The sequence below is a fragment of the Stigmatopora argus genome, chromosome 13, assembly GCF_051989625.1.
Source record: "Stigmatopora argus isolate UIUO_Sarg chromosome 13, RoL_Sarg_1.0, whole genome shotgun sequence".
Lineage (NCBI taxonomy): Eukaryota > Metazoa > Chordata > Actinopteri > Syngnathiformes > Syngnathidae > Stigmatopora > Stigmatopora argus.
Window position 1 is genome coordinate 4,899,790 of NC_135399.1, and position 25,437 is coordinate 4,925,226.

Below are 25,437 nucleotides of genomic sequence, written 5' to 3' on the forward strand. Positions count from 1 at the left end.
AGTGTAAGCATGATTGGTTGTCACCTTTTGCCCTGTGATTGTTGGCCACCAAATCAGGGTTTCCTCCACGTCGTACCTAAAGTCAGCTGGCATAGGCTGGGATGAATAAAGTTATCTAATCTAATCTTTGGTTTTTAGGATCATGTTATAACACATCTCACTAATTTTGGATGATGATGTTAATCTGAACATTGAAAACTATCCCACAAAAAGACCCTTTAAAATATTGTATAGTATGTATGTGCTGAGTTTGAACACCTGCCACCTAATTAGCTTCCAGTCAATTATTTATTTTCCCATTGCTGCTTTTCATTCTTTGACTTCTTCTGTCGTCATCTGTGCCTCGTCTTCTGTGAACGATTTATTAGACCATTTAACAAACATCTCCTTTTCTGAAGCATACATGGCTCACATCCAGCTCATCTTCTTGTGCTCTCCATCTCACCCACCCACTCACCCGCACATACACACACAATCACACGGCACTGTGGTAGCAGTCTGGACTGTTGTTTTATTTTTGTGGGGAAACTGATTACCATCCCTTATTTGACTTGATGAAGTGATTGCCCTATAAGGCCTTAAACCTCAGGAGGCACTATGAGGGATTCCCACTCAGTGGACTTGGATATTAGCTAAGAAAGCATGGAACCTTGCTAGTCAGAACTGTTGTTTTCGTAACATGCTAGTTGGTTCTAAATTTTGGTTCTGTCTGGCATGTGTTTTGTTGTTTGGAAGGTATGCACAATGTAGAGTCACCTTTATATTATACCATACCTCAACAGCTACGTAGCACTCAATCATAGTGTAGTGGTGGGCTCGATTTGCGTGCGTTCATTCATTGATATTCTGTATTGCTTATCCACACGTGGGTCGCAGGTTTGCTCAAACCCATCCCAGCTAATTTTGGGCAGAAGGCAAGGTACACACTGAACTGGTTGCCAGGCAGTCTGTTGGGGTTTGAGTTTGTTTAGTGTTTGGGTCTTTCAAAGTTGTGTCTTGTCTTTGCGATCGCCCAATGATATCACCTGTTGTGTCCTGCTCCCCAAAGGTCTTCACTGTGTGGAATTTGCATGTTCTCCTCTGGGCTTGGGTGGGTTTTCTCCAGGTACACTGGTCTCCTCCCCCATCCCAAAAACATGCAGGGTAGACTGGTTGAACCCTTAGTTATGAGTGTGAGCATGAATGGTTGTCTGTCTCTTGGTGTCCTGCGATTACCTGGCCATCGATCCTGGTACCCATAGTTGGCTGGGATAGGCTTCAGCAACCCCCGCAACCCTTGTGAGGAACTGAGCGATTTGAAAAATGAATGTGTATGTATATATACATACATATATATATGTATGTATATATATATATTTATATATATATATATATTTATATACATATATATATATGTATATAAATATATATATGTATATATATGTATATAAATATATATATATGTATATATATATGTATATATATATACACATACATACATACAGTCATACCTTGAGATACGAGATTAATGCATTCCATGTCGATTTACTTATCGCAAATCAATGTTTCCCATAGAAATGAACTAAATACAAATTAATTCATTCATTTCATATTACTGTATATATATGTATATATACCCATTCATTTTTCGAATCGCTATAATCCTCACAAGGGTTGGGGGGTTGCTGATATGCACCAAAATTGTGTAGGTCATTCATGTTTATCGTCATGTCCTACTCTTTTCATACTCAATTGCATATCTTGCTCCCTTCTTTTCATCAGCATTCATTCCAGCTTTAATCTTCTCCGTCCTAACCTCCCCGCTCTTCTCATCGCATGTGCACACTGTAGATATCCGTGCTGTTACGTAAAAAACGTCCTCTTGACTGGAAAGTGTGTCATCTCTTGGGATAAGAGCCCCCCTTGACGGCCAGAATCCCCAAAAAGACCCTCTCTCGACCCCCTTTAGGGTTTTTCTGATTGATAATGTTGGCGTGATAGAGGAAGGAAAAGGATTAAACAATAACATAGAGATGGTCTAGGACTGAGTGGGGCTCAGTTGCTTGAAGCAAATGCCGTTCTTTAGCATTAAAGAGGGAGGCAGATGAAGACAAATATTGGTGACATAAAGGAAATTGGATGTATTGTCCTTTTGTGTGCCTTTAGATAATAAACCTACCTTTTCATGTTATAGTCTGTTGGCATTCATAGTTTATTTGACTTTATAAAATAGTTTGTCCTATAATTGTGATCGAATGTAGGCCATATTCCCACGTGTCAATTAAAACGAAGCATGGTGCTATGCTCCGCTAGTGGCATACGCGGTAGTACTGGATTAGCGTCCGCCTGTAGCAGTAATCTATTGAGTTAATCTGAAGCCAGCGGACACACAGATCATTAGCTGGATTGGCTTCAGATCATGAGGTCCAAATGGGTACAGCATTACGCAATAGCCAGGTGTTGGCATGGGTAGTGTCAGCCCTGTGTGTGATTTATGTACAAGGTTAACTAGTTGTTCGTGGAATTTAAATTAAAATGTGTGTGTGCCATCTGTAAGTGGATTTTCACAGAAATGGCTTCATTTGATTTCAGTTGTGTGATTTTTGAAGGTTATTGTGACCCAACAAAATCCTCTTTTTGTACTTTTATAGTTTTTTTTATACTTTACATTTTCCAAGCTTTTATCTGCAAGGTAAACACCGAACAAACAACCCCAGGCAAATTATTTCAAATGAACTGTCTAGAGGGGCCAGGCTTTAGTTTTATCTGTGTCTATCCTGCAACATTCCAAATGCAAGCATATCAGGTTCATACCGCACAAATCTGAAAAACAGCGCAGTGCCTAGAGGGTTGGTCAAAAACCACATACGTACATTTGTGTTGAAGTGAGGGGGGCAGCATAACGTATGACCTTTCATGGATTCTCCCAAAAGGGGTTATACCACACATGACCTTGGATGAGCGTTATTCATTAAAATTCAACGCAAAAATCCAGGCTCTTTAACATGATAGATGTAGTCATAATATCTCATTATCCGTTGTCTAAAATCAAAGTGCTTTTGATCAGAATATGACGATTGCTGCCCAGACCTACTCTGCGACCAGTTCACTACAATGACCCATTGTCCTTTCTCTATTTATTTTGGCAACACCTCTTGCTTGCACCTTCCTTCTCTTTTCATCTGCTTCAATTTACTGGATGAGGATGTAAGATAGAGGTGCAATTGTTTGTTGCTTATCATAACATTCTGTATGCCAGCCTAATTAGGTCCAATTTCTATGGAAAGGACGCTGAGATAGTAATTAGTAGCATGTGTGCCTCCATTCTGTGGTTTGATATTTTAAATGTTCCTCATGTGTAACATTTTTCCTTCTACCTTCATGGATTTTTTTGCAGCTGAACTTCATTTAGTGGGTTTGTTTAACATGTGACTAAATAGTCACAAGGTTTGTATAGGAGTTTGAATGAGTGTTTTTTAATGCATCTCCTGCAATGAAATACAGATAAGTAAGGTGAACTCTAGTCTATTGGGGGCGATTGATTGATTGTTTGTTACATAGTGATCACGTAAGAGTCAAATATCCAATAAAGGAGCAAATAGACAAAACAATGGGGTCATAAACAAGTCAGAAATTACGCATGTTTCAAAATTTCTTTTTGTCATTACAAAAGTCCATCTTAGGTTTGGCTTTTGGCTACAATTTTAGGATGAATAAAACATTTATTAAACAGGTGCAAGCTATTTTATCTTTTTTTGTAAACATAGATTTTAGTCAGATAAAACTTTGTGTGCGTACCCTTTACTTACCTTGGGGTTGGCAACCATAGGTTCTGGAGACACATTGTACATTTGTGATTATGAAATAAAACAAAATTCCGCTTTGATTTTTTTTCATGTTATCTCTTGTTCGAAAGTGACAACTATTGCAGTAATATGAACCATCAAAAAAATCGTGATATTTCGACATTAGAAGCAATTTGGCCGCAGCAACATCTTAAACTTCTGGTAAGAAAATTTTACTTTCTGTCATTAAAAAGGATCAGGTTCTCATCAAGATAGACTTGTTTCTTTTTCCAAATTGAATAATTTGATATTTTGCATTTACAAAGACAGGCATATTAACCTCCTTATGATATTAAACCTAATAATGTGCTTTTGATTCAAACAGTATCTCAGAAATACTACGTGCGATGATTTTTCTTTTCACTTCAAAGTAACACATTTGTACTCCCTATTAAAACCATGAATATGGAGGTGAAAATTGGGAATCAGGGGGCGGCTTATATGCGAGACATTGTAAAATTCAACAGTTTTACGACAATTTTAAGGGGCCGACTTGTACGTAGGGCGGCTTATATGCGAGTAACTACGATATGTTATTCCTCAGCATTTACAGTGTGTGGCAAATAATTCCTGAGTGTTTGTAATTGATCGATTGCCTTGAAGTAAAAGCACCAACATAAGGAATGGAAACTAAACCTTGACAATTATCGAGCAGGAAAGTTTGTGCAAGACCTTCAAGCAGGCATAGATAATCGCGTCTTCACTTGGGAGGTAAACACCATCCTCAATCTCTGGGCCTGCTACACAAACGCATGGATTTCCAATCCTGGCTAACACATAACTGAGTGCTGTTTGCGTTTGTTTGCATGAGTGTTCGAGTAAACGTCTTTTCATTAAACTGACCAGACGGGGTAAACAGACGTGCTTAGTGAAAGCAGGTCAGCGAGTATTTAGGTGGACAGACCATGAGTGCGCTGCACTAGCTGTGCTGATGACACTGAGGGCATCGGACATTTGGAAACATTGATGCTGTGGCTGTAGTCTGATAATCTGAGTGGACATGTGTGTGACATTGTCGTGCACAGCCCACAATGTCATCCAGGAAAACATGGCCTTGATGGGCAAAATCTCTAATTCAGCACTTGGTTTATGACCCAAGAGGGCATCTATGGTTCTAATCCACTGGCCGTTTTAGAAATCCACTCCCTTCTCTCTCTCTCTTGCTCTCTCTCCCTTCTCTCTCTCTCTTACTCTCTCTCTCTTGCTCTCTCTCTTCTCTCTCTCTCTCTCTCTCTCTCTTGCTCTCTCTCCCTTCTCTCTCTCTCTAACTCTCTCTCTCTCTTACTCTCTCTCTCTTGCTCTCTCTCTTACTCTCTCTCTCTTACTCTCGCTCTTGCTCTCTCTCTTCTCTCTCTCTCTCTCTCTCGTGCTCTCTCTCTCGTGCTCTCTCTCTCGCTCTCTCTTGCTCTCTCTTGCTCTCTCTTGCTCTCTCTTGATCTCTCTTGATCTCTCTCTCACTGTCTTAAGCTCTCGCTCTCTCTTGCTCTCTCTTGCTCTCTCTTGATCTCTCTTGATCTCTCTCTCACTGTCTTAAGCTCTCGCTCTCTCTCTCTCTCTCTCTCTCTCTCTCTCTCTCTCTCTCTCTCTCTCTCTCTGTCTCTCTCTCTGTCTCTCTCCCTCCCACTGTCTCTATCTCCCACCCTCCCCTCTCTTTCTATCTCTCTGTCTCTCTCTCCCTCCCTCCCTCTCTCTCTCCTCTCTCTCTCTCTCTCTCTCTCTCTCTCTCACCCTCTCTCTCTCTCACCCTCCCTCCCTCCCTCCCTCCCTCCCTCCCTCCCTCCCTCTCTCTATCTGTTTGTGGGGGAAATTAAGAATAATATTACAACTTCGGATACACATTAACAACTTAAGCAATTTGACTTGTTTTTAATAAGCGGGCTAATTCACCTGCATCTAAAACTCTCGACTATCAATTTATTTCCCAAACCCTTTCGCATGTGTCGATCTTTTTTGTCCAATCATAATTCAGCTTCTCTCTGTATGTGGAGACCAACTTTTGCTTCCAACATATATAATGTCCTTATTGACTTATTTAAAATGGCATTTGTGTGTGTGTGTTTAATTTTTAACAATTTCCACCATATCATTTCTAAAATCTCATGAGACCCTAGCCATGGGTAATAGTGATGCTTTCATTTTTCCCTGATGGGTTTGAAGGTATTCCTCGGCGTTTCACGGAGCACACAAGAGAACGACACTCGCACACAATTGAACGTTGATTTCAGAAGAGGACAAATCAGACGACGACTGGTGGTAGTTGGCTTGTTTCAAAGTGATAGAATAGTGATTCTCAAGGTGTGGTACGCAGACTCACTCAAATCACTGATTTAAATCTACTAACAGTAATGTAATGTTTAATTGGTTTCTACTTTTCTCCACATCAAGTAAAGTGCATTTGATAATTGCACTTCAGTTCATTTAACTTTGAAATATCGATACATTTGCAAATAAGAACTTAATATCAATTTCTTTTGGTTTTCATATCTAATACATTTGGATTTCGGAGTTTAATTTACTTTTGACAAACTAACCCCCCTGCCCAAAAAGTAACTGTATATTCATGTTGGATATTCTGGTGGTACTATCCAAATTTTTAGAGGTGGAACTTTTTGCCAAAGGTTTGAGAGCAACTGTGGTAGAGAATTTATTTGTCGCTTCCAAAGGACTTGACAGCCTCAAATAATGTGGCAAAAGTCATGGAGTTTGTAATTAGTATTTCAGTGAATATGATAGATGTTAGTTGAAGTCTTTTTGAGGATTTTCACAAGATAAGTAATGATTGTGAACTGCTGTACTGTTGTATACAGATTGGAAACGGAACATTGTATTGAAAGATGAAATGTTGACTCACTGTGACCCCTGTTTCCTCACCTTTCTTGAAGCAGACTTTTCTATCAAATCTGCAAACACGGACTTGCTGTGCACTGGCAAGGAAAATCTTTTTTGTTATGAACATGTGACCTAAAAAATAGAGTTTTATACTTACAAAATGTGTGAAAATGGAAGCAAGGTTCTGACAATCAATAGATGTTTTTCTATTCTCAAAACACTGGGCAAGGGTATAATTATTTCCCAAACGATGGAATTATGAGTTTTCATTCCAACAACTCAGGAAGACAATTTTTCACCAATCGGTTATCTTTCAAGTGGAATCAGCTGTTTGTTTACATTCATACACTGCTTGTTGATCAGTTAAACAAAAGCCTGCACCCAGACTGGCCTTTAAAGACCGGTTTGGACAAACCTTCTGGTCTTGAGGGTTATCTCAATGACTATGCAGATGCAATGAGTGCAAGTTGATTGCTCTCAATTTGGAACATTGGTCTTATGGTGAGTGTTTTCAAATTCATGAACAATTATCGTTTGTCGCATATGCCGACACAGATTCACCAAGAATATTCAGCTCTCAGGTTACCCTCATTGGCTTGCATTCCCTTACATTACATTATTGATGACGATGATAATGTCAGGTTACTCTGGTATGTAGGTCTATTTCTGAAACACCCATTTACGCACTGTGAAGATAATATCTCAATTTTATGCACAAAGGCACACATGCAAGCTCACAAAGGCTTAGAGTTTGGTTGTGTACCAATTCAAACTATCACCACAATAATACAACTTGTCACTTAATACTCTCTGACATTGTCAATTATTACATGACATCCCTGCTAATAGCAATGTCTCATTTGAACATCGAGACTGCGATGTGCGCATGCGCAATACTCACATTGCAGAATGTGGGATACTTTTATTATTAGAGGTCAATGTTCAAAAGGTAAAAGCTCTTTTTTTGTAATGAGATTCAGGCTCTCTGCCCACTACTTGTTAATTGATACATTGATCTTGGACACTTTAAACATTTGCCACAATTATATGCTTCAATTCGCCGCACGGTTCAGAAAATGAATGAAAAAAATGAATATATATATATATATATATATATATATATATATATATATATATATATATATATATATATATATATATATATACATATATATACACATATACATATATACGCACACACACAAACTTAATGGATCAATTTCTTGGTGTTTTATTGTCTTCTATATGATTCACTTCTATCGACATCCATTTAAAAAAAAACATAATATGGTGACAATTGTCATGCAAAATAGCAAATGGGACATAACCGAACTGGCATGCTTGCGGGAAATGTGGATTTGGTCTTAATGGCATATTGTATTTGTAACATATGTCAACAGAGTTTAACCATTGTTATTTTCCCCACAGGATCCTTCAGTGCAGAAAGTGAGCGGAGGCAGAAAAAAGACTGTGTCATTCAGCAGCATGCCCTCGGAGAAGAAGGTATATTTTATAACACCTCTATTAACAACCACCAAAGACCACCTGACATAGTTGAGTGCTTCAATGTTAAATATTTCAATATCGATAAAACTACACATTTTTACAGTTTGAACAGGAATGTGTAATCTAAAACAGAATTCCCACTGGGCTTCTTTGAGTCATCTCAAGAGAATAAAGCATCAAATATGGCCACTAAAATAATTTGTTTTTGCTCAGGAATTCAACTAAATACATCTGATCTTACATATTTCTCAAGATAATAAAAGTGCTTTATCTAAAAAAATGATAATTACCTACAAAGACCTTCTATGCCATGAAGTGCTACAGAAAAGACTCAAAATATCTAAGCAAAAACCATTCATTCATTCATTTTCTGAACCGCTTTATCCTCACTAGGGTCGCGGGGGGTGCTGGAGCCTATCCCAGCTGACTTCGGGCCAGAGGCGGGGGACACCTTGAATTGGTGGCCAGCCAATCGCAGGGCACAAGGAGACAAACAACCATTCACGCTCACACAGTGTCCAATCAGCCTACTATGCATGTCTTTGGAATGTGGGTGGAAACCGGAGTACCTGGAGAAAACCCACGCAGGCCCAGGGAGAACATGCAAACTCCACACAGGTGGACCAACCTGGATTTAAACCCAGGTCGCCCACCGTGAGGCCGGCATGCAAGCCCACTCATCCGCCGGGCCGCCCTGCCTTGGCCCTGCCAACGAAAAAAGTGGGCGTTTCCTGCTGCATTATTTGGGATGGAATAATTATGAAATGATCAAACATCCAGATTTGTGCACCAAATTCGGTTTCTCTTCGTAAAATGAAATTATTGCAGTCATTTTGAGGCCTGCTTAGCATTTCATAACAATATTAATGTTGACTAAAGCACCCAGGTTGCCTCCAAGTGCGATTAGAGCCGAATGCTTATAAGAATTTCGCAAATATATTTGAGAAACTTTCTCAGTTAATAAAAACAATTGGTTGTCCGCTTTAGGTTAACAGCGCAGCCGACTGCCTGGCCTTCATGCAGGGCGGATGTGAGCTAAAGAAAGTGCGCCCCAATTCCAGAGTCTACTGTCGCTTTTACACGCTGGAGACAGACCTGAGCTGCTTGCGCTGGGAACCGTCTAAAAAGGACGGCGAGCGGGCACGTCTGGATGTCTCCAGCATTCGAGAGGTGCGAACTGGGAAGAGCACCGAGACCTTCCTGCATAATGGACTCCTCACTGAAACACTTGCTGAGGAGGCTGCGTTCTCTGTCATACATGGCGAGGACTACCAGGTAAGAATAGCCAAAGAGAGTAATACCTTGATGTTTGGATGCTTTAAATATTCTACTGTACAATTTTTTAATGGTGAAAAGCAACACAATATGGTTAAATACTCTCTCGGATTATAAATAATGATATTCTTGTTCTTATTTAGTCATTCTGCATGCCCACTCATTTTTCTTGCTACGCCTGTGCTAGCGTAAAGAAAATAGTCTTAAAGAAAATGCTTACACTCATCCACTTGCACACAGTGATAACCCCATGCGAGGATATTGGTGTGGTGGGTATGATTAGGGTTAGTGGATGAGAGAAACTGCAACAATTGGTGGTGACTTTAAGATACGAGTAAAATTTCGAGCAAATATTTATCTTGAGATACGAGACAAATGTTGATATACGAGCATACAGCGGACGTGAGAGGCTGCTCATAAGAACATCATGGGCACTGTCTTTCCCGTCGCAACTCCCTCGTGTAATGTCTCTACGAGCACTGGGCGGAGAGATGCATTTTTTCCTGTGTTTTTTTCCCTGTTAGTCAGTGCAGAATGGCAGATCTTGCTCGATAATACGAGAGGAGTATATACTACTTCTCATTGGCAAGTGGTCGTTCGTTATCCTATTGTGAGGACATTTGTGTGCATCATTTTCGGAATATTTTGAAGGGAAGACAAAAGCAAACAACCCTCGATAGGGTGCATCTGAAAGTCAGGGTGGAGGCGGGGCTAATGGAGCCAACCAGGGAGAAGAAAGGTATAAAAAATTAAAACAAAATTAGAATTAAGTTTAGTGTAAGGTTAAATTAACTTTTTTTGAGTGTCTGTATCGTAATCCAAGTTAATTTAAATTTCTTTATGTTATGTTGTGAGTGTGTTGCTGTGCAAAAATTCTCCCCCTCCCCTCTCTATCTGTCCCTCTCTCTTGTTTTTCCCCTTAATTCTGATACTAACCAACGCATAAAAAACACAGAAAATATGCAACGCTCCCAGTGCTCGTAGCTATCTTTACACGAGGGAGATTCGGTGAGAAAGACAGTGCGCTGTTATCATAAGCAGCCTCGCGTCTCGGCCACCTAGCTGTCTTGTATGCTCGTATCTCAAAATTTGTCTCGTATCTCAAGGCAAGGCAAATATTTGCTCAGAATTTTACTCAAATTTCACGTATGTTGGGGCACTCGTATGTCAAGGTATTACTGTACTGTGATCCTTCACTTTGCGGTTTCAACTTTCGCGGCTTCATTATTTAAATCAAGGGCAGAAGAACTATTTTCACTGTGAGTACAGCACTTAAAGTATTTACTTTTTGAAAAATTATAAATTATATTTAGATATTAATACATTACAGTCTTTTCATATGCCTGTAACTGTGATATTTACTAAATACACTTCTTGATTTTTGTTCTTGTGTACTTGTATTTTCGTATTTTTATACCTCAACAACTTTGTCCCTATACTAGTCTCTGGACCTAGTGGCACTTTCAGCGGACGTTGCCAACATTTGGGTGACTGGACTCCGCTTCCTCCTGGCACACCCTTCGGCCGTCGGCGCTGGACTAGGAGGAGGTGGCGGTCTGGGAGATGGAGCCGTGATGGAGGGCAGTCTGGGCAGCAAACTGAGGAGTGAATGGCTGGCGACCGAGTTTGCCCAAGTGGACGAAGACGGTTACGGCATTGTATCTGAGGATGTGGCTGTCAAGACCATTGTTAAGCTGTGTCCTGGCATTAAGGAGACCAAGGTGCGGTGATCCCAATTTCCATAACATAAATTATATCTTTAAAAAAAAATCATTTAGAAATATGTCAGGCAATATCTAATTACACTATATTGAGACCATGTAAAAACACAACACAATAAGACACACGGTATTACACGTAAAACAAATGTATAGGTTTTTATTAGTGGCATTGACATCCTGGCTGGCTCATCTATTTCTGTCCTCTCCTGTCAGAAATGTCTGCTGGCAGACATTATTTTTCCTCCCAAGGAGCACTTAATGAGAAAGAATGTGTAAAAGAAACGATACAAGATTAAAGAGTGAGGGCGAGTAGGACAAAGGGTGAGTAATAGGGAGAACATTATTGCGCTGCCGCCATGTATCTGGGTCATTTCCATTTCCTTGGCGAAACAAAATAACCAAAGCTAATCAGATCAACCCAACTTCATGGGATTGATGAAGCAAGACTTTCTGAAAGTTCATTATCATTAATCTCACTAAGACTCTGAGCCCCATCGGCTTTCGATTTATCCCTGCAGGTCCGTCTCCGCTTCAAGGAGATCCAGCGCAGTAAGGAGAAGCTAACGTCTCACGTTACGCGCGAGGAATTCCAGGAGGCCTACTGCGAGCTATGTACCCGGCCGGACGTTTATTTCCTGATGGTGCAGCTGGCCAAGGACCGTGAGTGTCTGGACCCTCAGGATCTGCGCCTCTTCCTGGAGACGGAGCAAGGGCTGTCCTTGGTAACGACCGAGGGCTGCCTGGAGCTTCTGAGGCGCTATGAGCCCTCGGCACAGGGCCAGGAGAGGGGGCTGTTGGGCTTGGACGGCTTCGCTCGCTATCTGCAGTCTCCTGAGTGCCAGCTGCTGGACCCAGAGCACGAGGCAGTGTGCCAGGACATGGACATGCCCCTGTCACACTACTACATTAGGTACTGCATGTTTGCTGTTGCAGTAGTTTCTCATCTCATCTCATCTCATTTCATTTTCTGAACCGCTTTATCCTCATTAGGGTCATGGGGGGTGCTGGAGCCAATCCCAGCTGTCTCCGGGCCAGAGGGGGGGACACCCTGAATCGGTGGCTAGTATCGCAGAGCACAAGGAGACGGACAACCATGCGCACTCACACCCATACTTACGGGCAATTTAGGGTGTCCAATCAGCCTACCATGCATGTTTTTGGAATGTGGGAGGAAACTCGGAGTACCCGGAGGAAACCCACGCAGGCCTGGGGAGAACATGCAAACTCCACACAGATGAGGCCGACATGCTAACCACTCGCTCCACCGGGCCGCTTTGCAGTAGTTCCCAAGAAATATAAAGAAGCTTTTATTTATACTCAACAAATGCTTGAGATACAGTATATAGTCGTGGTTGTTTTTTCCACAATCTTATTCTTACTGTCTGATTAGTTAGGAAGAACATCCAGTGTAAAACTCATGCCAAGTCTAACAGGTGAATCTACTGTTTTGCCATGGCGAACCCTGAGGCCAAAAGCCCACCTCCAGTCTTACTGTCTGGTTCTCATTTGAGCTCACCAGTAAAATGCTGTTTATTTTGTGCAATGGCAAATTGTAGAACCACAGAGATTCCACTGTGTTTTTAAAAATGCTAATTATTCACCAATTCTTCCAATTGTTTCCTCAGCACTTCGTACCGGTCCTACCTTCTAGATGATCAGGTCCACGGCAGAGCTGACCTAGGTGGGCTATCCAAAGCACTTCAGTCTGGGTGTCGGTGCCTGGAACTTGGAGTAACCGACGGCCCAGAGGGGGAGCCTCTGCTTGGAGTCGATTATGGTTCAGACATCCCTTGTCATCATCATCATCAGGTTTATCAGCACCACACACCTGTCACTATCCGTTCTGCTTTGGAGGTGGTTAACAAATACGCCTTCATGACCTCGAGGTACCCACTCCTGTTGTACTTGTGCCAACGCTGCTCACCTGCCCAGCAACGTACAATGGCACAGCACATGAAAAAGGTCCTTGGCTCCCGGCTTTACACCCCAGAATCCCTACCAGTGAGTCTGGGGAGTCGAGCCACCACCCTACCCTCCCCAGAACAGTTGAAGGGACGTGTCTTACTTGTGGGCAAGAAACTTCCTCCAGAACATGAAGGATCTGATGGGGAAGTGTCTGAGGAAGAAGAAGAGATAGGCGGAGGAGGGCCTCTGGCTGGACGACGGATGACCATTCCGGGTGAGGAAGATCTTGGTGTCGTATTGGTAGTACCTCCGCCCTCACAACCAAGGAAGCTCCGGCTACACAAAGAACTCTCTGACCTTGTAGCCATAGCTCGGACAGACAGCCGCTACTTTTACGCCCGACGAGCTGCTAATAAGCATAAATCGCCACCCAGCAGTCCCGGGTCTCCTGGGACACCCTTGATGAGCGAGACACCATACTGGACATTGTGCTCCCTGGGTGAGGGTGAGGCTGGGCGGCTGACTACAGAGAGCCCGGAAAACCTTGTCACATTCACCAAGCGTACTTTAACGAGGGTGCGGCCCAGCTCAGTGCGCCTAGACTCCAGTAATCCCAACCCGCAGGGATATTGGAAAGGGGGTGTGCAGCTCGTGGCCTTAAACCAGCAGACCCCAGGTGCTATGCTGGACCTTCACAGGGGCCGCTTCTCTCAAAACGGAGGATGTGGCTACGTCCTTCGACCGGCCGTCATGAGGGACGAGGTGTCATATTTCAGCGCCCATACACATGGATGTGTGCCTGGTGTACCACCGCAAACTCTTCGAATTAAGGTTTCTTTCCATTATAGATTTTAACACTTGATTGCCAGATTTCCCCAGTCAATTTTGTAATGAATGTGGATATAAAGGGTTTTCTCTGTGTGGTTTTGCCTTGAGATATGAGAGAAATTTTCAGATACGAGCATACGAGACAGCCAGGTGGCCGAGACGCGAGAGGCTGCTTATGATCACAGCGCACTGTCTTTCTCACCGAATCTCCCTCGTGTAAAGATATCTACGAGCACTGGGAGCGTTGCATATTTTCAGTGTTTTTTTTGCGTTAGTCAGTGCAGAATTAAGGGAAAATCAATGGGTCCAAAGTAAGCCAGTGCAATGAAGGGCAGTGCAAAGAAAAGGCGTATGATGACAATCGATATTAAGAATGAAATAATAATCAAAAAACATTAGAGTAGTGTACGCGTGAATACGTATTGAGAAGCAGGAAGTTTGCCTCGAAAGCCGCGGTGGAATACATTAACCTCTTTGCCTTGGTTATTGCACAAGAAGGTTTAAATTTAGTGTAACGTAAGATAAAAACTTTTTTTAGTGTGTGTGTGTAAGTTCTTTTTAGTTAAATTTAAATTTTATGTTATGTTACGAGCGCATCCGTCAATCTCTCTCTCTCTGTCTCTCCGCGTACTCCGTGTTGTACTGCATAATGTCTCATTTTAGTATTAAACATCATAACCACTAGTTATTTGTTACTCTGTTAGTAGATGGTGAATTAAACCAATAAAAATTGTAATATCCTGTTTTTTGGTGTTTTTTCTGAGGGTAGGAACAAATTATTTTTGTATTTAGTTTATTTCTATGGGAAACGTTGATTTGAGATATGAGTAAATCGACATACGAGCTCGGTCCTGGAACGCATTAAACTCGTATCTCAAGGTATGACTGTAATTTACTTTAACATAAGTCAATTATTTAATGTAAGCGTGAGAATAAATCTTAAAAATCCATTCAGTGACTGAGGAATTATGAAAAATTTATGATCTATAGTCTCTCCAGAATCTCTTTCAAATGCTGTGTTCTGCAACACAGGTTATTAGTGCACACAACCTACCTAAACCTCAGGGATCAGGCGCCAAAGGAGAAGTCATTGACCCTTACGTGGTCCTGGAACTTCACGGAATACCTGCTGACTGTGCAGAACAGCGTACACGCACTGCTCTCCAGAACCAAGATGACCCCCTTTTTGATGAAACCTTTGAATTCCAAGTAAGACATTAAGATTTTTGCAATAATATGTGCTGTTCTGTATCTGAATACATTTTACAAATCTTGAAACATGGATAGTGGTTGTTGTGAGAGCCAATTAAATTGAATTGAATGCTTGTATTGTCATTATGAGATAGAATGAGAGCGATGAAATGAGAGCCCAGTAGAAAGTAGCGATGTTCTAAAGTGAGAATCAATTCATCCGCAACAATATTTTCAAAATAAAATAACGGATAAGGAAATGAATTTACTTTTGGGGGGATTTCGTAACTTGGATCTTTTTCGTATCTCGAGTCACTCATTTGCATATCACAATTATATATTTATAATTATTGCATAGACACTAAATTATCTGGCCATCCTTTGTACCGCTGGAGTTTTTTTCCAGCTGGCTGTAAGTAAAAGGTGAGGTACATGGTGAACATGTTTATGGCCATTGTTTATAATTACAAGATACATAGAGAAAGAAAACAACTATTCACTTAGATTAACATTGTCAATGGACAAAATGGAATGTTCAGTCAAACGTGAAGCATGTTTTGGAAATAAGGTCGGAAGGCACAGTACCTGTAATTTGATGCTCTGATAAGGGGTCGGGGGTGGTACATATAAGTGTGATTTTCTGCATTGGGACATTTTAATTGTTAACGTGAACTGTAGTTATTAGTTTGTGTAGTATCAGGTAATTCATCTGCAGATGGTGCAGGTTTTTGTTGCAACCGTGTTAATAATCGGACATAGGCTTTGTCATCACTGACTCGACAAAAAGCCTAATTGTCATCATACCCAGAGACTGCGTATGACAAAATTGGTCGTGCTTCTCCATAAGGTGCGTTTTCCCGGCAAAAGACCCAAATAAGTGATCATTTCGGGCTCGTTATTTGGCATTCTGCCGTGATGGATACACCGCATCACCCCCCGAGCGGATCACTTACCTCTCACTGTCTTTCACTTACCTTCAGTCAGCCAGTAGGAGGCAGATCACCTCCCAACGTCTATTCATATTACCTCACCCCGAATTTATTACGCAGAAAGGATTGTGTGTCGTGTTACCGCGAGTTTAGAGTCCTGATGGATGTGGGAAAAAAACTGTCCTTAAGCCTATTTGTCCGTACTTTGTGGGACCTATAGCGTCTGCCAGAGGGCAGCAGCTGGAACAGATTGTGACCAGGGTGGTATGGGTCCCCGATGACGTTCCTGACTGCTGAGGTATCGAGGGCTGGCAATGTCTTCCAGTGAGGGCAGAGAGCAGCCGACGATCTTCTGGGCAGTGTTAATCACTTACTGCATGGCCTTTTTGTCTGCTGCCGTGCTTCCAGCGTACCACACTGTGATGCAGTATGCCAGGATGCTCTCCACAGTGGCTCTATAGAAGGTTACCAGAAGCTTAGTGTTCAAGTTGTTCCTCCTGAGTACCCTGAGGAAATTGAGTCGTTTCTGGGCCTTCTTCACTACTGCCGTGGTGTTTGTAGACCAGGAGAGCTTATCCGTGAAGTGGACCCCAGGAATTTAAAGGACTGGACCCTGTCTACACATACTCCATTTATGAGGAGTGGGGCCAGATCTGTGCTGTTTGCAAAAATCCAGGATTATTTCTTTAGTTTCCGTGGTGTTCAGTGTGAGATTGTTCACTGAGCACCACGAAGACAGTTTGTTGACCTCATCTCTGTAGACCGACTCATCCAGTTTAACCAATGAAGTTTCTTCTGAAACCAGCAACAGTTAACACGCCGGATTTGTGAAAATGTACCGTCTTCATCGGTTGTAATGAACACCTGCCCCCACTGCACACCTTGAGGACCGGTTTGGATACCCATGATTTCGAGCAAGGGTAGGCAATTAGTCCACAAAAGGCAAAATCGGGTATAAGTTTTTATTCCAACCGAACAATACGACCCCATTTCACCAATCCAGTGTCATAAAAGTGTAATCAGTTCATTGGAGTCAGGTGGAATAATTGCCCGCCTCTGATTGAGAAGCTGTAAATTAAACACATTGCATCTTAGCCATTGGTTAATATGTTCTCAAAGAAAGCATGTTCTCAAGCAATGTGATGTGCCTTTCACCATTTCCTGCAACTCAGATTCATCTAAGTCTCGGTTTAAATGTCACTGAGCTATTTAACTCAGTCAATGGTCCCAAAAATCAGAGCATAGTCATTTACACACACACACCATCTATCGTGACTGTCTGGTTTGCCCATGCATGAAACACTGCACAATTTAGCTCTCCCTCGCAGATTCTACACCATGTGGTTTTAAGAGCACACATCATCCAAGCGGTATGACCCCCAGCACAAACATATATGTTAGAATTTAGTTTGGAAACATTAACATCACAACTTGGTAGCTAAATCTTCCTTATGTAGCTCATGTTCTCTGACATGGAAAATGTTGCAGACCATCAACTACATCCAATGTAAAGTTATGTGAAGATAAAATGAATGAGGGCTGTTTCTCTTCAACAATCTGGACATTATGTGATGGAAAGTGGAAGGTATTGAGCATTGGATATTTTAGAGCAACTTGGAATTCAGCCAACATCACAGAAAAGCTTGTGTTAAAACATCAGTACAGTATTGTGTTGTAAGTACTGCTAAATATATAGTATATTAGAAGTCTTGTTTGTTTTAAAACTAATGACTTCTGTTTTTGTGCTTTATTACACTTCTTAATTGACACTAAATATTGGTTACAATTCTGTAGCTACACAAAGCAATAATAGAATCACGTTGCCAGCAGTCTAACTGTTCCGCAACCTTTCTTCTGCTTTCCCTTTTTCCTTATCAGTGCAAAAGCTTCCTCGGAAATGTGCGAAACTTAATATTGCAAGTCCCTGTGTGGTGCAGTGGGACGTGTTTTTTATTATAGCGTGTAATTAAAGTGGATACTGTGCCTCAATGACTTGGCAAGTGACACTTCGTAACAGAGAACTGTTTAAGCCTCTCCTGCAACTCCGTTTTGTGATAATATGATCACACTCTTAAAACACTGTGAAGCTTTTCTATGTGTTTCCCCTTCATTTTCTTGGTCCTGCTCAAACTTAACACAGAGAAACAATATTGGCAAAGTATTGTGACACACCTGACTGGCGACCAGTCTAGGGTGTCTAGGGCTTTTGCCCAAAGACAGCTGGGCTAGGCTCCAGCAACCCCCGCAACCCTTTCGAGGATGGGCGGTATGGAAGATGAATGAATATCGTGACACAAAAGATATACAGCTATGTGTCATCTACTGTAGGAGGTTCGTTTCTTTTTATATGCCATATTTTCAGGATGAAGTCAAACCTGAATGTAGATTGTGCCAGCCACAAAATGCACACTGAAAATGAAAAATCCATATATAAGGCACCTGTTTGACTGTTTTACTTGTACTTACTTGTTGCTTATTTTTAATTTAACGTGAACCCAGAGATTGTTTGGTTTCACAGATCCTCGCCTGGTGGCCTAAATTGGCTGGGATAGGCTCCAGCACTTCCGCGACCCTTGTGAAGATAAGCAGTACGGAAAATGAATGAATGAATAGCTTGACAACGCGAATTAACAATGTCTCAGACACAATTGTTGAGTGGTGTGCCTCAGGAGAATGTTAGCAGTCATTTCCTGTGAAGGCTGAATGCCTTGGTAAAGGGAAAATTATAAAGATCGAAATCATTTGCTTTGCTGCAACTCAGCATTGTATTAACTTCCCCTATGGAAAATGGCTATTTGTCCCAGTTCTTTTGTCACTATCAAAAGTGTCCTGTCCTGGCCAAAGTTTGCCTGCTGGTGACAGGCTACGATTTGACAAGATACACTTATTTCCGTATTTGTTGTGATCTCATAAGTTCAATGTCTGTCATTTTCCTCCAATTCCAGGTGAACATGCCCGAACTTGCCCTTCTTCGTTTCGTCGTGCTGGACGACGACTACATTGGAGACGACTTCATCGGCCAGTTCAGCGTGGCGTTCGAGTGCCTTCAGTCCGGCTACCGCAACGTGCCCCTGCTAGACCTGATGGGGGAGGCCTTACCCCATGCCAGTCTCTTTCTTCACGTGGCCGTCACCAACCGACGAGGGGGCGGCAAGGCCCACCGCAGGGGCTTGTCAGTGAGAAGGGTGGGTCGCCGCGGGCGTGAGTATGTCACGTTGAGGAACACAGGTATCAAGACGGTAGATGAGACCTTCAAACTGGCCAGCGCACCCCTTAAAGAAGTGATGGATCTGCGGGAAGAAGCTCAGGTAAGGGTCACTGCAAACCCAGAAAGAACCAGTACAAAAGCCTTATGAACATCTGGGTCCTTTATAAATATATTAATTAAGCATTTAGAGAGCTGAAAAATTGAACATGTTTATGATGGAATGTGCTGCATCATACAGAGAATGATTTCAATTTGGTTACAATTGTCATTCATCTTCTTTTTCACTTATCCTTGACCTGGGCGATAAAATGATAACGGCAATCATGATCAATAATTTTTTGTTAACAATAATAATAAAAACTTTCGATAGAAGTCGAAATATATTAACTGCAATTACACCACCTGAACACCACAAAATGGGGGCGCTGATGCGACCTGAATGCTAGTTCCAGACCAACAATCAGTAGATGAAGAAGATGGTGAGGAACAGCTAATTTTCTAGCATGGTTAGTAATAGAGCTTCGCTCACAGAGCATGAAAGTGAAATGATTATAACACATCCGTGACCGGACGTTTCGTCGAAAGACGTTTGGTCCACGGACATTTGGTCCCCGGACATTTGGTCCCCGGACGTTTGGTCGACCGGACGTTTGGTAGAACGGACGTTTGGTCGCTGGATTCGCTCGCTGTCAAATTATGACAGAGATTTTACTGTTGATATTTTGATATTAGATATTTAGATATTAAACTCACTCTCTCTCTCTGTCATGATTATAATTTTGAGAGCTGGTTTCAACAGTAACAACCCGGCGACCAAACGTCCGTTTTACCAAATCGTCCGTTCTACCAAACGTCCGGTCGACCAAACGTCCGGTCGACCAAACGTCCGGGGACCAAACGTCCGGGGACCAAACGTCCGGGGACCAAACGTCCGGGGACCAAACGTCTTTCGACGAAACGTCCGAGTACCATATGCAGGAGGCGGGTTACCCCATGAGCTGGTTGCCAGCCAATCGCATGGCTCATAGAAACAAAAAAACAGTCACTCTCACACTCATACATTTTTAGAGTCCGGGGTTGTACCCTGTATCTCAGAACTGCGAGGGAGACGTATTTACTACTCAACTACTATCTGGCCGGAATACTATAAAGCTTGAACTTGATATTTGTGTGTGTGTGGTCTGGATAGTTTATAGAGTCCCCGACCTGAAAACTCAGTTAAACTCTTTGTGTTCTCATACTCCTATATTGTAAGTTTAGAATGCTGCATATGTTATGAAACCGTTATCTTAAAATAAAAAGGAACAACAAAACATTATATAAGAATGCAACAAAAAATAATCTGCAGTGAAAATAATCAGTAAAAAAGAGCGCAGGATGATTATTATATTTTATTATTATCAGCAAATAACAGACCTACATCTTTGTAGCCACTCACCCACTTGTTTTGACACACATGCAGACAGACGCACACTGTGGACTCATTTGCAACAGTCAGTCATTCCATCTTCACACCTCCATAGCTGCAATTCTGACGCATTGTATTTTATTAGAGTGTGGCATTTGTCTTGTCTGCTCTGACCAAATCTCCTTTGGATCTCTCCTCAATTCTTGTTTTGGCTGCTTTCAGGGTACCATTGCCAGTTTCAAAGAGCAGTGTGGGCTCCCCACGGTGGCCAAACTCAAACAGTGCATCCAGAGCCTGGCAACCAGACTGCATTGCCCGGAGGGCACCATCGGGGTCACGATGGTGCTGAAGGAGGGCTACCCGTGTCTTGAGGCCCTCGTCAGTGTGTCCGAGACCACACGCAAGCTGCTCTCTGCCTATGACACGGTTAGTACAAAAGTTTTCCTCCCGTGTCTTGATTGGTATTTTTACCTTTCTCAAAGAGAGATCAATTAATTTGGAGATTATTGTCGTTTAAGTGGCCGCCTTATGGTGTAGAGCAAGGGTGTCAGACTCGGGTTGGTTCGCGGGCCGCTTTAACGTCAACTTGATTTCATGTGGGCCGGACCATTTTAGATATAATATTTATTTTTATTTTTTTATAAATGGATTAAAAGAACTGGATTAAAAGCCCTGAATATTCAGTTTTTTTATAGATCTAAAACAATGTTTATTTTAGCTTTTTTAAAATATATTTTTAGATTTTACAAAATGATTTTTGAACTAAAAACACAGAAAATTTTATTAAAAAAATACAATTATTGATTTAAAAGGGGGAAAATCAGGAAATTCAATATACATCTATACTCTTCATTTTAATTTGATCCTAAAACAGAAAGACACCACTCATGATTTACTTTCCCGGGCCACACAAAATGATGCGGCGGGCCAGATTTGGCCCCCAGGCCGCCACTTTGACACATGTGGTGTAGAGCTTCACTCGTCTGGCATCGATGCGCGCAGCCGTGGGCTCAATTCCCGCTGATGGCAGGATGATTGTGAGTGCGAATGGTTGTTTGTCTCTCTTCGTGCCCTATAGGCTGACTGGCGACCAGTCGAGAGTGTACTAGTCTGCCTTGAAGTCAGCTGGGATAGGCTACAGCAACCCACCGAACCCTTCCGAGAATGCGCGGTACCGAAGATGACTGAATAAATGTTGTTTAAGTGTGCAAGGCCCTTTTGAAAGGAGTGTAGGTTTAAACTACTTATGTCATACTGCAAATGCAATTGAATAAATGGTAAAGGTTCACTCGTCTGGCATCTATGCGCGCAGGCGTGGGCAATGACATTATCCCACCTTAACTAGGTTCTGTGTAAAAGATCAGGCAAAATTGATTTTTCTTACTTAAAGAAGACCTTGCTTTTTATAATATTAGTGAAAATGTTTATGATTAATGATCACACTTGATAATTAATGCAAAACATAATTACACCTCAGTATATTCTCTAATTCAAATCAGCCCAGGGTTGTTACTGGACCCTCCCGCCACCAAATGGAGCATCACCACAACACCTCCTACGGGCCATCACTCTCGAATGGTTTAATCATCAAATTGTCGTGCCTACACACACCCAGAAACATACACACTGTTGTGGCGTTAAGTATCCAGAGAGATACTTGATGACACGCGTGAAGCAGTCACCCACACGCCTTGTCAAGCTCAGGCAATCCAGGCCTCCAGCTGCTCCCTCTCCTCCCTCCTACCTGTGTCATCACTCTGTTACACCTACACACAATATCATGCAAGGTGACTTCATATTTTTTTTATTCCATTGGTGTCATTGGTGATGGAAAAGGCACTTTCTAAGATGTGTTTAGATATAATAGGTTCATGCGGAGGCACTCCCCCTAATCAATTAATAGACCATTTAGTGCAGTAATTTGTAATTAAACAAGGTGCAATTAAAACTTTGAACAAATAGATGCATTCAAATGTTGTGGTGTTAGTTTGCGGAAAGCTCTGTTTTGTCAGGGTTCCAAGGCAATTTGAAAAAACAACCGAATTCAAACCGTTTTTAATTTCATTAAAAATGCTACCTTATGGAAGACGAAAAGTTTCATTCAGCTATGAAAGGAAGAGGATGATGCACTTATTCTGCTCATGTCATTGTTTGTTAACAAATACAGTCATAACTGTACTTATGAATGCCTCTAGGTATGGAATTTTCAGGGTACGAAACCTTTTGAGATGCAAATGAGGACCTCAAGATACAAAAAAAGATCCAAGTTACAAAAACGTCAATACATTTCATATATCCGTTATTTTATTTTGAATTTTTTGCGGATGCACTGCTTCTTGCTTGACAATTTCCCTTCACTCTACTGGGCTCTCACTGGCTGTCTCGCAACAACCTTCTATGTTTCTTTGACTGCCGTTATGTCTGCTTAAACTTATGCTTGGAAGAAGCTGTGGCCGAGTGCCTTCGACGAACTCGCAGTCGAGCCTCAACCTGAACCGCAGCCTGCGGTGGGCGAAATTGTGTCGCGGGGGGCAGGGGATGGGGCTTGTGGTTAGTAAGGAGAACGTTGACGAGGTGGTCAAGGGGCACCAAAACAAACTCTCAGGAGAGCAGGAGTAAATGCCATGCTCGGCAATACACTAGGAATTCAACGAAAAGGCGGCTAAGGAAGAATCAGCCACCATTACAACAGCACAAATCAGAAAAAAAACGGGGGAGAAATTTTACGAACTTTCCGACTTCGTGGAAAAAACATCAGTAAAAAGTGTTCACCAGTCGTGCTATCGCCCACTTTGAAGACATTTGTCTTGTGCATTTTAAAAACATTATTAAAAGTCTTCAAAGGCAATTGTTTTAGATCGATTTTTCTCAAAACGCCTGTCAACAAGCACCACCGAAGGGGAACTTAAATCTAAACAGGTAAGAAGGAGTGGCGATAAATAATATGGGTGAAAACTTAGATGCCAAAGAAATCATAAAACGTTAATAAAAAAGATTAAATGTTCAATGTAATATTGTTTTGAGTTCTTAATTTTATGTTTATTAGATGTGTTCGTGTGCACTTTGCCTCTGTTGCCTAACGTTAGCTTCCTGACACTAATGCACATGCGCTTCAACACGAACAGATTTTGCATGGGAATGGCTTATTAAATAATTTTATGATCATTTTCTCTCAATTTTGTGTGTCTTCACACTTTTCCTACAAAATTGGGACACTGGTGAATTTTTAAGGGTTTAGTTGATAGGGGACCGTGGAATCAATGAGAGTATTTACATATAAAGTACTGCTCTACTTTTCAACTTACGAAAAAAGTTCTGGAACCAATTAATTTCGTAAGTAGAGGTACGACTGTATTGGAAGCAGGTTTTAAGAATGGGTCTGTGTGATCCAGTGGCGGTCGGTGCATTTTCTGGTAGCACCTTCAACGTATTCAATGTATCAATCCAACCCTCAAAAACTATTTTATGGATATAAAACCGCTACTGCAGCTACAGCTGCGACACATAAAAAATAATCAATAAATTAATGCACAAAATGGGGTAAAATCCACTTCCTAGCAGCATTTCATGATTAAATACAAATACTGGAGCTTTTCAGACATTAAAACCAGGCCAGGGGGGTGATTTTCCCGGGAAAAGACAGCGATGAACGTCAATGGCGTACGGGCAAACATTGCCCGAAAATGGGGTAAAATCCAGCCGAAAACAGCATTTATTGATTAAATACAAATACTGGAGCTTTTTAGACATCAAAACCGGGCCCGGAGTATCATTTCCCCGGTAAAAAGACAGCGATGAACGTCGATACGTCCATACGTGAAATGACAAAAAATGCACTAAAATTAGGTAAAATCCACTTCCTAGCATCATTTATTGATTAAATACAAATACTGGAGCTTTTGAGACATTACAACCAGGCCAGGGGGTTATTTTTCCCGGGAAAAGACAGCGATGGACGTCAACGGCGAAACGCCAAAAATTAAACTGGGGTAAATTGGGTAAAATCCACTTCCTAGCAGCATTTTGTGATTAAATACAAACACTGGAGCTTAAATACAAACACTCGAGCTTTTCAGATATCAGAACCGAATTGAAATATTATTTAGGAATAAAGCCATATTATACTCACCAAAAATTATTTTTAACTGTACACAACATCCATCCTCCTTTCTTTCTTCCTTCTTTCCTATCGCCATCGAAGCTAATGATGAAAGTCGAGCCTGTTCTGTCATATTTCCGGCATAGTCCGTTTTGAAAATGGCTTTAAATCAACACAACAATATATTTGATGGTGCAGCTAAGTTAGCACACTGAAAGTGGCGCGCACACACCATTTTCCCGGCTGTAACAGGCTTGCTAGCTTCGGAGTTGACCGCCCTTTCTTAATGATGTCCATTTTTTTCTGGAAAAGTCCGTCTGGAAAATAGCTTTGTGAGAGAAATCTGCAACAGAATCCATTTGTTTTTGCCACTGTCGGCCATTATGGGTGGAGTTTGCGATCTCTGGCTGCTTTGGCCCGCCTACTAGCCAATCATAGTTGCTGAAAGCAATGACATATCCCAGCCAGCAAAATGCTAATGCGTATGAAAAAGCATTGTGGGGTTGCCAACTCGAAATCTGATTGGTTAAAAGCAACAGTCTAGTTTAATGCAGCAGAGCCCGCAGAACTGATTGTGAAGGCTTTGAGGCAGATCTGATCTGGCAACAAATAATGGCTGAAATGTGATTGGTTAAATGCTTCAATATGAAAACACGCATCTGGAAGCAGTTTAACCAGGGGGAAAAGCAATAAAAGGAAGCTAACAGACCATTT

General features: G+C 41.7%; 1 protein-coding gene across 2 annotated transcripts in view; it reads left to right on the top strand.

Moving 5' to 3' along the window:
- The window catches only part of plcl1 (phospholipase C like 1), a 74,898-nt gene that overhangs the window by 41,620 nt on the left and 7,841 nt on the right, over positions 1–25,437 (top strand). The window contains exons 2-10 of one of the 2 annotated variants that reach the window (XM_077617043.1): positions 8,082–8,156; positions 9,147–9,434; positions 10,877–11,155; positions 11,674–12,065; positions 12,781–13,334; positions 13,425–13,891; positions 14,921–15,097; positions 18,954–19,316; positions 20,847–21,050. In XM_077617043.1, the coding sequence (XP_077473169.1) occupies positions 8,082–8,156; positions 9,147–9,434; positions 10,877–11,155; positions 11,674–12,065; positions 12,781–13,334; positions 13,425–13,891; positions 14,921–15,097; positions 18,954–19,316; positions 20,847–21,050 (2,799 nt within the window). Of the gene's footprint in view, positions 1–8,081; positions 8,157–9,146; positions 9,435–10,876; positions 11,156–11,673; positions 12,066–12,780; positions 13,892–14,920; positions 15,098–18,953; positions 19,317–20,846; positions 21,051–25,437 lie in introns of both variants that reach the window. The other variant, XM_077617042.1, reaches the window with a different exon arrangement.